This window comes from Lemur catta, chromosome Y (genome assembly GCF_020740605.2).
Source record: "Lemur catta isolate mLemCat1 chromosome Y, mLemCat1.pri, whole genome shotgun sequence".
NCBI lineage: Eukaryota > Metazoa > Chordata > Mammalia > Primates > Lemuridae > Lemur > Lemur catta.
This window is the reverse complement of record NC_059156.1, coordinates 1,198,711-1,210,948: the sequence shown is the minus strand read 5'-3', so window position 1 is coordinate 1,210,948 and position 12,238 is coordinate 1,198,711. Positions and strand designations below refer to the sequence as shown.

Here is a 12,238-nt window from a genome sequence, read left to right as displayed (position 1 = left end):
GACCATGGTGAATGATGTTTTTAATGTGCTGAAATTCAATGAAACTCAATTTGCATGCATCTGTGAAATGTCAGAGGTGCCTCACACTGATGTTGCTTTCTACTTTTAGACCATTGTGTTGAGAAAACTTACTTGGTATAAGGTCTACAAAGGGGATAATTTCTGTATTTCAAAAAATATTCTGAGACTCGCTTTCTGGACTTGCATGTGGTCTCCCCTGGAAAATATACTCTGTGCAGGTGAGAAAGTCCTTGGGTGATAGGTTGTTTGAGGAAATGTTATGTATACGCCCACCAGGTTGATTGGAAACTTCCCGGCTGTGAGAAACATGTCTTACATGTGCATAGGCTCTGACTACAGGCAGTATGCTCTTCTGTCGACATAACCGTGAACTTCCTTATGTGTGCAGAGTCTGCCCTCCTCTTAACTTGAATGTGGTTGTAAGATCCTGGCTCGTAAACCTATGTCCTACTCACCAGAGTAGCACTGAGCTTTTCCCCTTCCAAAAGTTTTGAAATTTTGATTGCTTTAGGGGATTTGCTTTCTCAGTTTTCTTCTTTGCAGGTAGATGTTTCAGAATCCTGGTACCCTTCATCCTCATTGAAGAATCTGGGTTTCTTTCTTATACGAGCCCTACTCTGATAACATTATCCTTATTTGTTTTGGGAAAACTTGGTGGGTATAAGGCACAGATTCTTTTTTCCTTGGATATCAGTGTTTATTTACCTCTCATAGACCCTAACCCCTTCACATATAGTATGTAAAGGATGTAAATGTATCATCCTTTACATAGACACATAGATAGACAGATACATAGATTTTTCTAATGAAGAATGGCAAGTCTCATGAATTTGGAAAGGAGAGCTGTATTTCTCAAAAGGGGTTACAGCCTGCAGGTGACCATCGTACAGGCTGGGAAGCCCAGGCATAGGCAGAAGGCCAGAGGAAGCACTAGCAGGCAACAGTAAAGGGAATAGGAATTTCATGTGAATAAGATGTCAGCACATAGATATTTAAAAACGTGTAGGAAGACTCATTGATAGTTATGTAAGGAGAAACCAGTGTACGCATAATTGAACATCATGATCCCTCCTGTTCATGGGACCCAATACCAAAATGGGTGGTAGTAACATGATGCAACAAGGGCGGAGCTTTTGGCCTTGTGATATGAAAAGCTGAAGTGGGCCAGGCTCATTGGCTAACGGCTGTAATCCTACCATTCTGGATGCCGAGGTAGGAGGATTCCTTTCCTCATGGGTTAGAGAGCAGATGGAGCAACACCGAGAGCCTGTCTCTCTAAAACTAAATATATATAAGTTAGTAAAACTAAATATATATAAGAGGGTGTAGGGGTGGGCAGCGATTGTCCCAGCTATCCATGAAGCTGAGGCAGCAGGATTGCTTGAGGCCAGGAGGTGGAGGTTCCCGTGAGCAAGAATGATGGCCCTACTCTCTATCCAGGCTGTTCCTTCCTGCTGGTGTCTAGATGGTTCCTTTTGGGCAAAGGGAAATCTGTTCTGAGGAGTGTGCAGTGGATGGGACTGGGATTTGTCTTTGGATCCAGAGCAATGGAGACTGGCCCATCCCTCCTGCTGTGGTTTCCTTCTGCTCCTCTCAGGGCTCTGCAGAAAGATTCAGCCAGGTGCCACAGAACACAGGAAAGTTTGTGTAGGGGCCTTCAGCTGCCCACTGTAAGCCAGTGTGGGCCCACCACAACCAGAATAAGAAACAACCTACCAGACAATAGGATGGTAAAGGGAGGCCAGGCCTCAGACAGCAAAGCTGAAACTGCCCCCTGAGGGTGCCAGTCCCACTGCTTGGCCTTGTGAGTCACCCTGGGGAAAGGGGACCAAAGATGATCTTGCAAGGACACGGGCTGTGAGTGATGAGGGAACCTATCTCCTCAGCCATTCTAAGGCGTCTCAAAGTTTCAGTGTCAGTGGAAGTAGTCGCCCACCTTTTCCCCTGTCCTAACCCTGTGGCAGTGTCTCTGTGTCCTCACTTTTTATCAATACGGTCCATGAGAAATCATGATAGTTTGTGCTCAGTCTCCTGGAATGGAAGTAATTTTAGGGCGAGGATCAGTCAGGGCTCCAGTGTGACTCTCCTTACGAATGCAGACTCTACATGTGTATTGGCCTGTCTCTTTGTCTCTGTCCGTCTTTGTCTCTCTCTGTCTCTCTCTCTGTGTCTCTCTCTCACACACAATTGAACTGTCGCTCTGTCTCTCCCTCTCTCTGCCTTCCTCCTTTCTCTCAGCCTCCACACTCACATGCCTCTCAACTGAACTCTGTGTCTCTTTCTCTCACCAACTCTGCAAGCCCGTCTGTCTGAAGCCTTCCGTGCCCTGCTTGTCTAACATTTCTGCTCCTTAGGTCCATATGCCAGTCAGTGGCCTTATCCTCCCAGGCTTGCTATCACTTTGTCACTTCCACTGTTCATCCCACCTTGTGTCTGTCATCTCACTAATGCCACAGAGCGGAATCATTTCGTGTCTACTAAGCCATCTGTTTGCTGGAGTTTGGCAGTTCTGCATGGGTAAGCAGTAGGGATAGTTTACTTTGGGGCATGGGCCACCAAGACACCCCTCAGTGACCGAAAGGTAGCACGTCTCTGGTTAGTATCCTGGGCGAAGCAGTCATTCAGCCATCCACTCTGCAAGGAAAGCCCTGATTGTTCTGCAAGCCATATTAGAATTCTGTGCTTCCGGGAGCAGTGAGGAGGGAAATTCAATAGAAAGGCCAATTTCATGTTGTCTCCTGGAATCCTCTTTGAATTGTAACTACCTAGGGAAATCCATCTGAAATGTCCCTGAATCTTAAAAATCCTCTCTTGAACACACCCCTGAGTGCCACCATTGCATCAAGATCCCTCAAGGATATTTACCCAGAAAATGTATTCTTGTGTTTTGAGGATCAAGGGGTGCACTATGCAGAGAGAGCCAGTTTCCTGTGGCGGACTCCACCTCGCTAGGTAGGAAAAGTCCTATGTATAGGACAAGGGCTACACTCCCAGTGGGACAACAGCACCTCTCCAGGGCATGGTCTGGTGGGGATGAACGCCTGTCAAGGGCTTCACAGAGACAGAGCAGGGTTCCAGGCTCACAGGCCAGAAAAGAGTGGTGATCCCAGGGTGGTATCCTTGGAGCAGAAGGATCTGCAAGGAAAAATTGGTGTGACGATTGTCTACTTTGCAGTGTTAACCTGTCCCCGGCAACAGGTGCCAAGCTGTAGGGTGGGAATGTTACACAAGCTGGGGCATAGAGCCTTTCTTTGAGCATCCACCCTTTTTGGCAGGGTCGCTTTCATGTCGTGAGCCTGATATGTTGGAGATTATGTTTCCTCCTTGGGCCAGGAACTGCAGCCAAACATTCTCCAAAATGAGCTTGGCCCGGGGAGGAAACCACCTGACACAGGGGTTGAAATATGCTAAACCATCAGGTCGGCAGATGCCAAGCCAGGAAGCTCAGTCACCAAATATCTCATGAGTACAACATGCTCAATAGCCTCTTTCCCTTTTGGAGGCAACAGGCCACTATACTTGGGATGGAGGACGAGGAGACGTGCAGTACAGGCTTCCTGCATGGACCCGCTAAACAAACGAGGACAGAAGAGTAACATCTTGCACAGAAATGTCCTCCCAATCAGGTACACGTGGCAGCACCTTCCCCATGGGAAATGGGACCATCGCTGGAAGAGTAGAGATAGGAGAAGTTTTATTAAGGTTATGTTATGGTGACTGCATTATCATATCCAACACACTTACCTCTTAAACACACCACATTGTTTTTCTTGGCTTGAACTTCATCTTAAAATGTTGAGGGTCTGGATGATTCCGGACATGGCTGGACAGGGCCTTCTGCTGAAGTCCTGACAGGTTGACGGCAGGGCAGGACACAGGTCTCTGCAGGAGGGAATTTGGAAATACCCAGGTAAATTACCTGTGATACTCTGGGCATAAAGAAGTCCCTGTGTTGCATTGGGTGGGCAGCTGGGAGGACTGCATTGTGGACGCCACCCGTCCTCCTTGCATTGCTGGGGTTGTTTTGAAAGGAAGCTTCAGAAAGGGTCTGATCCAGCCGCTCACTGAGCCAGTGCCACTGTCTCATTCTGTGTCCTTTCATCTGTGTCCACTCTTTCCCTTAGTCTCCTTGCTCTCCCTTCTCTCTCTGTCCTTCTGTTCAAGACCTGGCCGTTTCTCTGCCTCTGACCCTGGCCCACAGCTCATTCACTAGCCCAACTGCCACTCTGGTCTGCGGTGGCAGGGATTCCCACCCAGCTCCATCTGGGACCTGACTGGAAGTTGCAGCCTGAGATCCTCTCTGTCATAGGCACTGGCAGCTGGACTGGCAGGACACCATGGGATCTACTGGGTCTCCACCCAAGGAATCATCTGCCTCCCTTCCGACCTGGCCCATTATCTAGAAATGTAGACACAGGACCGAGGATATTTGCCACAGGAAAGCCCCAGCAGCAGCTGTAGCACGTCTCTCTTCTTCTCACAAAGACTGGGCATGTAGAAGACAGTCCATGTGGGGACTGACACCACATCCCAGTATCAAGATTCCCACGTAGCTAAGATATATCTAGTTGGCCTCTGTCACGCTGATATTTGCATTGACCGAGGTGTATAAATGTCTGCACCCCAGAAATCGGGGATACCGCTGGGTCACCTCTGGTTAGCCACCGTCACAAGAACAGGGGTCATTGTGTTGTCCTGGGAAGCAAGCTGGTGTTATGTGGCAGGGTTGTGGATACATCATTTGTGCTTCATGTTTTGGGACCTCGTCCAGTCCTGAGACGGTGCTGGCCTCTGGAGCCAAGCTATCCCATGCTCGCCAGGCACCAGGAGGCTCTCCCCTGTAAGCCCCACAGCAGAGAAGGCCTCCTCTCTGTTCTCCTGCTGTGGGCTCCCCAGTGCCATGTGGTGTGCATGCTTCCTTCCAATAAATGCTTGCCGGCTTCCCTCGAGGCCAATGTCACATCCTACGTGTAACCGGTTTGATAAACCTGAAAAGCTTTGCTCAAAAATTCTTTTAGTTCACTGAAATGTCTGGCCCCTCTAAATGGCCGTGCCAGCAAGATCTATCTCAGGCAGGGTGATTTAGCAGCTACACTCTACATGAGGCTGAAAATAGACAATTGTATGGCCAAAGTGAAATACCTGAACTTTATAACTTTGTGATGTAGTAATGCATTGTCTTTTGCGTTTCTTTGGCAGGAAAGTTTGCACCTTCTCCCACCACCTGCTTGGCGGGAACTGTCAGTGTAAGTGATATTCCACCCAATAGCTGTACCTAAAAACGCACTGAGCATGTACACGAGGCTGAAACAATAGCGAATATTCCCCGCAGTTCGCTTAAATCGTCTGCCTAGGCCATCATGTTTTCATCATGGGACATATGTACGAGCATAATTTCTCAGTGCACTTGCCTGCCCGGCGCTACACCTGTACCACGCAACGGTGCTCACACCCCTAACACATTCTTGAGTTCGCTCCCTGTTGGGCAGGGAGGCGCATTTGGGACAGTCCCTACCTCCCCTCTGCATTAACGCACCCACGGAAATAAATGTAATCCTCCTTAAGATTCCTCAGTGTCTCAGTGATTGACTTTCTGTGCGGAGGGCAGCTCCCAACCCCCCCAGTGAGTTGCTTAGCATTCCCAGGGATGCGACCAGGTGGAAAGGGAGCAGACGTGCACTTTCCACTCTCCCGAAAAGCAGACAGCAGAGGCCTGCACTGCAGCTGACAACGCCCCATGCCGGCCGCAAGGTGCTCGGGTATGTTGGGACTCAGAGGCCCAGGGCGCATGCTGAGTCGGCAGCCCCAAGGCCACAGCTTCGGCCCCAAAGCGAGGCGTGCCCTGCGGGATGGCTCACAGGCGGGTGGAGGGGCGGGACCAGCCAGCTTGAAGGCCTCCATCCTCCCACCGATTGGCGGCAGTGAGAGACAGGCAAGCCGCGGGTGGATCCGGGAGCTTCCGACCAATCCGGCAGCCTGACGGCACCAAGGCCGGCGTGCGCGTGCGTGCTGACTATAGGCCCGCGAGGGGGCTCCAGCCAGGGCCGGGCCGTGTGCGCTCCAGGCGTCTCTCAGGCCTAGCGTGGGCCTGCAGCCGCTGGGTTCTGCCAGTCCGCTCTGGGACCTGCCTGCCTGCCCTTCCGTCGCAGCTGACGCTAATCAGCACCAGGGCCACATGGCGGGTGAGACGGGGCCCGGGGCCAGCGAGCCTCCCCGGGAAGCCTGGCACGGCCCAGGTCTGGGCAGGGCCCTTCAGGAGGCTGAGGCCCAGGGCCCTCCCGGGGAGCCGGCCCCGGGGGCCTGTGGGGCCCGTGCGGTGGGCTGGGCGGTGCAGCTGTCGGTCTGTGGGACGACCGAGGGGGGCGTTGTGCTCAGCGTGGGGGGTCTGCCGGAATGTGTGACCCTGGCGGAGCCCACAGGGGAGGAGGAGGTTCTGGTGGTGGAGGACATATTGGAGGCCGTGGAGGTGGTGGCAGAAGAGGAAGAAGACGACAATGACGATGACAAGGAGGATAATGAAGATGAGGACAGTAGTCAGGCGCAGGCCGGGCGCTGCGTCTCGGCTTCAAGTTCCCCGCTGGAGGCGCTGGAGTTGCTGGAGTTGGAGCTGAGCACCGCGAATGCTGCAGACAGCAGGGTCTTCGCTCGGCTGAAGCTCAAGCTCCGTCAGCGGCAGAAGGCTTACCTTGACCGCAGGAGGGCCATCATCCAGGCCATCCCTGGCTTCTGGGCCAGAGCTGTATCCTTACCGCTTCGGAATCAGCAGGTGGCCACCTAGGGGGATGGGTAAAGAGCATGCAGGGAGCCACGCAGGAGGGCAAGGGGTCTGCAAAAGGCAGAAGAGGGAGAGCGGCAGTGGGGCCGGACCCCCAGGCCTCCCTCATGCCAATGTCAGCACCCGCTGTGGGGGGATCCTGTGAGCCTGTAGAAAGTGTGGGAACACATGGTCGGGACGAGCAGCAAAACAGGATTCCCCAAAATGGGGGGAAATGTCAAAAGAAGCCTTTGCCACAGAGCAGAACTTTGAAGGACAGGTAACTGAGGAACACCCCAGAGAGCTGGGAGTCCACATAGCTTTTGCAGCCATGGAGATCCACTGTGACTCACTGCAGCTAGCAATCAGCCTCCACAGGATGTGGTGAAAATCTGGGGCTCACCTTAAGAAACCTACTGTACTCTGTAAAGCACCAGACGCAAAGATTACTTTCCATTTGTCTTGTGCATTTCTCCCTGGCATATGTCTGGGGCACAGGGCACACGTGCCCTCCTGGGCACCGACACAGGCAGCTTCCCCTCACGCTCACAGTGGTACCTTCAAGGGACACGCCCACACGTAGGGAGGAGCCCAAGTTGACAGAGGGCGTGAGGAGAGGACAGAGCCCATGCAGACGTCAGCAGTGTGTGTCCTGCGGCCAGCACACGAGGGCCACCTGGGGCTCAGAGGGCCTCAGGAAACAGCCCTCCCTGACTCTGTGCAGGATTCTCAGACTTACCCACGCCCAGGAAAACCCTAGTCCTGAGCATGTCTGGGGCCAGGCAGGGGCTGAGGAAGGCCATGGGAGGGCTGTAAGTGTGGGGCTCTGGGGGCTTCTGTGCCCCCACCCTCCCTCGTTCTCCATGCTCTCCAGACATGCTGCATGGCTCCTGGCCTCTTTCCCTAGTGTGGAAAGGCTCCTTGACCTCAGGCAGATTGTGTACCATCCCCAGCTGTCAGCTGTGATCACGGAGCAAGACAAAGACGTGCTGAGCTACATGATCAATCTGGAGGTCAGGCCTGGGGGACCGAGTCTGGCTGGGGAGGGTCAGTGGGACAGGATGGGGACAGCTTGAGTGGCAGAGCTGGCAATGGTAAAGGACTCATACAAACATCAAGGAGACCCCCTCAGCACAGACTCCTCCTCCTTCACCCTCTTTTTCCCTGGCAGGTGGAGGAAGTAAGCCTGGAGAATTACCGCTGTAGGATGAAGTTTTTCTTCCTTCCCAACCCCTACTTCCGGAATCAAGTGATCGTCAAGGAGTATCACCTTGATATCACTGGTGGGACATGCCCGCCTGGGTGGTGGGGGAGGGGCATTGAGGGGGTGTAGGCTGCACGAGGACACTTCCCTAAGTTTTGGGGTTTTTTTTGTTTCTTTGTTTGTTTCTTTAGGTTACCGGGCATCTCGTTCCTCTGCCATTGAGTGGTTCTGGGATTATGAGGGTGAAGCCCCATTCAGGGAGCAGGACTCCACTGATGCAAGCTTCTTCAGCTGGTTGTGCGAACACAACTGCCCGGGCTCTAACCGGATTGCTGAGGTGGGGCTCCTGTGCACGTCTTCTGAGGTCACCTCCGTGGGTTTCTCGGGTTCTGGTGATGTGGGTTTGATCCTTGGGTGGACCTGTCCCTGTTGCCCTGCCAGATCATCAGCGAGGACCTGTGGCTCACTCCCTTGCACTACTACCCCAGGGATGAAGACCTGGTGTGAAGAAACACAGAGGGCGCCAGGTGAGTAGAGCAAAGTATGGGCCAAACCCTTGCTTCTCGGTTACCTGGGAAGTTGTAGAAATGCTGAGAGTCAGAGTGACCGCAGTGAGCAAACCCAAGTCACAGGGAGGTGGGAGAGAAGCTGGCAGTGGGGAACTGAGAAGACAACAGGTCAGGATTGGGGTACCTCAAGCTGCAAGACCCCCAGAGGAAGCCAGGAGTAACTGGAAACTGTGTTTCTCTGAACTGTCATGCCATGGCATCCACCCCACCCTGAGGCCTGGTAGCAACCACACAGTGGGGCCTCCGTCCCTCTGAGCCAGCAGGCAGATGTCTACATGTTGCTGCCCATGGTGATGCCCCTCTGTCACTGTCTGAGTTGAAAATCCAAGCCTCCTCCGGAATTTCTCCTCGATGCCCACACCTGCACTGCAGCCCGTGCAGACGGCATGGGCCATTGTCTGGGAAACTGGGAAACACACTGGGGGCCCATGGGATGCAGACTTGAAGGGATCACAGAATGGCAAGGCATAGTGAGTCCTGGGGAACGAATATGGGAACCAACAGCTGTGGGCTCCCCTTGTCTTCAGAGACACCTACTCTCCTTTGAACCTGTGCCAGTGTGTATGTGTATATTGTGTGTGTGTTCAAATATGTGAGAATGTGTTTACATGAATGGGTGTGCGTGCGTGTCTGTGTATTTGTTTGTGTCTGTGTGTGATCCCTGTGCTTTACACACAGCTTTTTAGATGTTAGCGTTGGAAACCTGGGGAGCTTCTGCTACTCAGAGAGTTTAATAGTCTACTTGGTTGTCCCAGGAGGAAGACTCCACAGGAACGGACGGCTGCTGTAGGATACAGAGATGCCCTACATGTGCAGTGGCCCTTACATGGCAATAAACTCTTATCAATTTCCGTTGTGTCCCTGAGTGCTTCCCTGGGAAACTGGGAGGAGGCTGTGAGTAAATGGGACCTGGGAGGGGTGCCCTTGAATTCCATGTGAGTCCCTGTGTGTTTCAGTGGGCTGCCCCTGAAAGAGGAGGAAGCCCTGGACACGACAGGCACAGACTTGGCAGGGAGGCTGGCCTTCTCCCTACTCTGGCGTGGGCAGGGGTAAGCACTGATCAGCTGGGAGATGTAACAGGAGGGCATGTGGCAGTCAAGGCCTGGTGACAGGTGCCTGTGTGGCTGGCAACATCTCCTTTCTAGTCTTCCATAGGCATGTGGAAGATTCCCCCAGGACCCTCCCTGGAATGGTCACAGGGGCTGAGGGGAAGAATACAGGGCAACACTCACCTGAGAACTTCTTGTGACCCACTTGTCCTCGCAGGAACATGCATGCGCACTGCCCTCAGGGTGCCCAGTCCAAGCCCCCGGGAGGAGTGTTCCCAGCAAAGGTGCTGGACGTGCCAGTGGGAGGTGCGTGGAGGCAGGGCTGGAGGGTGACAGGGCATGTGGCAGCACTGTGGGGTCCCAAGGATCCCTGGCTCTCTCCCGCTTCCTGTAGGGCCCAGGGCCATAACGAGGAAGAGGCACCTGCCCTGGCAATTCCACAGGCCCCTGAGCATCGTTTTTATTGCTGGAGTTGTACCCTGACATCCACATAGAGACAGGAGGAGGTAGGGACTGAGCAGACCGGGGTGTGAGGCATGAGCACGCTGTGTGCCCCTGGGATTGTCTTGCCCAGAGGATGCCATCCTGGGAGTTCCTGCTATTGCACAGAAATGACAGGGACCGAGGCTTCAAACCTCACCTTGTCCATGGCCAGCTCCCCCGGGTCTCATCCGTAAGAGGGAGCCACTTCCAGAGAAGACCTGGAGCCTGACGACAAGGTGAGGGAATAACTGTGCCACAGCTGGCTAGGGGTGATCCCAAGTGGTGCCCCAGGTGTGTCTGTGGTCCTCGTGTAAGACAGGCATCTCCCTGGCCAGGCAGCAGGCTGGACTTCTCCCGTGTACACCTGCCTGCCCCCTTCTCACCACACTTTCTGGCTTCTTATGCTCTCTTTGGGGGCCCAGCAGGTATTTTCAGAGTGAGGGACTGACAGACACATGTGCGATTATTCTACTCTCCTGCAAAGAAGTCCAGAAACTTCCTGTATTTTGGGGCGTTTTGGCCTGAGACCTGACCGCTGGGTTTGAGCCAGCCACGCAGGGCAGGTGGCTGAGGCTCTAGAGAGGGAGCCCAGACCAGCTCTGAGCTCTGCACCGAGCACATCCACACCCTTGCAGACAGGGTGGGCATCGGCACAGATCTGCTATGCTCTGTGGATTTACCCTTGAAGGACCCTGGCTTCTCATGCCTGTCGGTGTCTAGGATGGGTTCATTTGGGGAAAGGCAACTGTGTTCTGAGGAGTGTGCGGTGAGTGGGACTGGGATTTGGGTTTGCCCCGGAGCAACGGAGACTGGCCCCTCCCTGCTCCTGTGGGTTTCCTTCTGCTCCTCTCAGGGCTCCACAGCAGGATTGAGCCAGGTGCCACAGAACACAGGAAAGCCTGTGCAGGGGCCTTCAGCTGCCCAGCAAATGCCAGTGCAGGCCCACAACAAATAGACTTCCACACTGCCTGCCAGGTGGTGGAGGTGGTGAAGAGAGGCCAGACCTCAACAGCAAAGCTGAAACTGCCCTCTGAGGGTTCCGGTCCCACAGCTTGCTCCCATGAATCACCCCAGGGAAAGGGGCCCACACATGTTCTTCCTGGGCTGCATGGTGGGAGGCAGGAGTGGTCCTGTCTCCACAGCCATTTTAAGGGGTGAAAACATTCGTTTTGCTCTGAATGCAAGTAGTCGCCCAGCTGTGTCCCTGTCCTGACCCCATGGCAGAGCGTCTGGGTCCTGATTCCACACTAATAAGGTGCGCATGGTATCATGACACTTTGTGCTCAGTTTGCTTGAATGGAAGTATTTTCAGGGTGAGGGTTAGTCAGGGCCCAAATGTAACTCTGCTTATGAATGCACACTGTGAATTTGTATTGGCCTCTCTTGCTCTCTCTCTCTCTTTGTGTGTGTGTGGGTGTGTACGTCGGTTCCCTCAGCCTCTACTCTCACAAGTCTGCCCCTTCAACTCTGTATCTCTTCCTCTGACTAGTGCTCTAAGACCATCTGTCTGAAGTCTTCCATGCCCTGCATGTGTAATATTTGTGCCCTTTCTGTCCATATCCCACTCAGTGATCTCATGCTACATGGGCTATTATTGGATTTTTCAGTCTGACTATTCACCTTGGCTTCTTGTGTCATCCCGCCCTTACCACGGAGTAAAACCCTTTCATGTCAACTAAGCCATCTATTTGTTGGTGTTCATAGTTTCTGGCTGGGTAAGCAGTAGGGACAATTTGCTTTGGTGCATGGCACACCAAGACACCCTTCGAAGACTAAAATAGAGCACATCTCTGCCAGGAATACCAGAGGCAGCAGTCATTCAGTGATCCTCTCTGGATGGAATAACATGTTTGTTCTGGGAGCAATGTGAGAATTCTATGTTTCCAGGAGCAGGGAGGAGAGGAGTTAAATAGAAAAGCCAAGTTCCTATCGTCTGCGGCATTCCTCTGTGAATTCTAAAGTAGACAGGAGGAGACTCACCAGATATGTCCCCGAATTTTATATAACCTCTGGTTTCCACTGGCTGCAGTGCCACCCTAGCCTCAGGAACCCCAAGAGATATTTACCCAGACAAGGTATTCTTGTGTTTTCCCTGAACCAAACGTGCCCATTAGAGAGAGAGCTGGTCCTTTAGGCCCTCTCTAGCTTGCTAGGTAGA

General features: G+C 53.1%; 1 protein-coding gene across 1 annotated transcript; it reads left to right on the top strand.

Annotated features, from left to right (window-relative positions):
* Nucleotides 1–7,430: 7,430 nt before the first annotated feature.
* Nucleotides 7,431–9,399, top strand: LOC123629079 (testis-specific Y-encoded protein 1-like). The gene is made up of 5 exons (XM_045539022.1): nt 7,431–7,788; nt 7,947–8,058; nt 8,171–8,316; nt 8,421–8,506; nt 9,304–9,399. The coding sequence occupies exons 1-4, from the start codon at nt 7,639–7,641 to the stop codon at nt 8,484–8,486; spliced, it is 474 nt and encodes a 157-aa protein (XP_045394978.1). The 5' UTR covers nt 7,431–7,638; the 3' UTR covers nt 8,487–8,506; nt 9,304–9,399.
* The last annotated feature ends 2,839 nt before the right edge of the window (nt 9,400–12,238 follow it).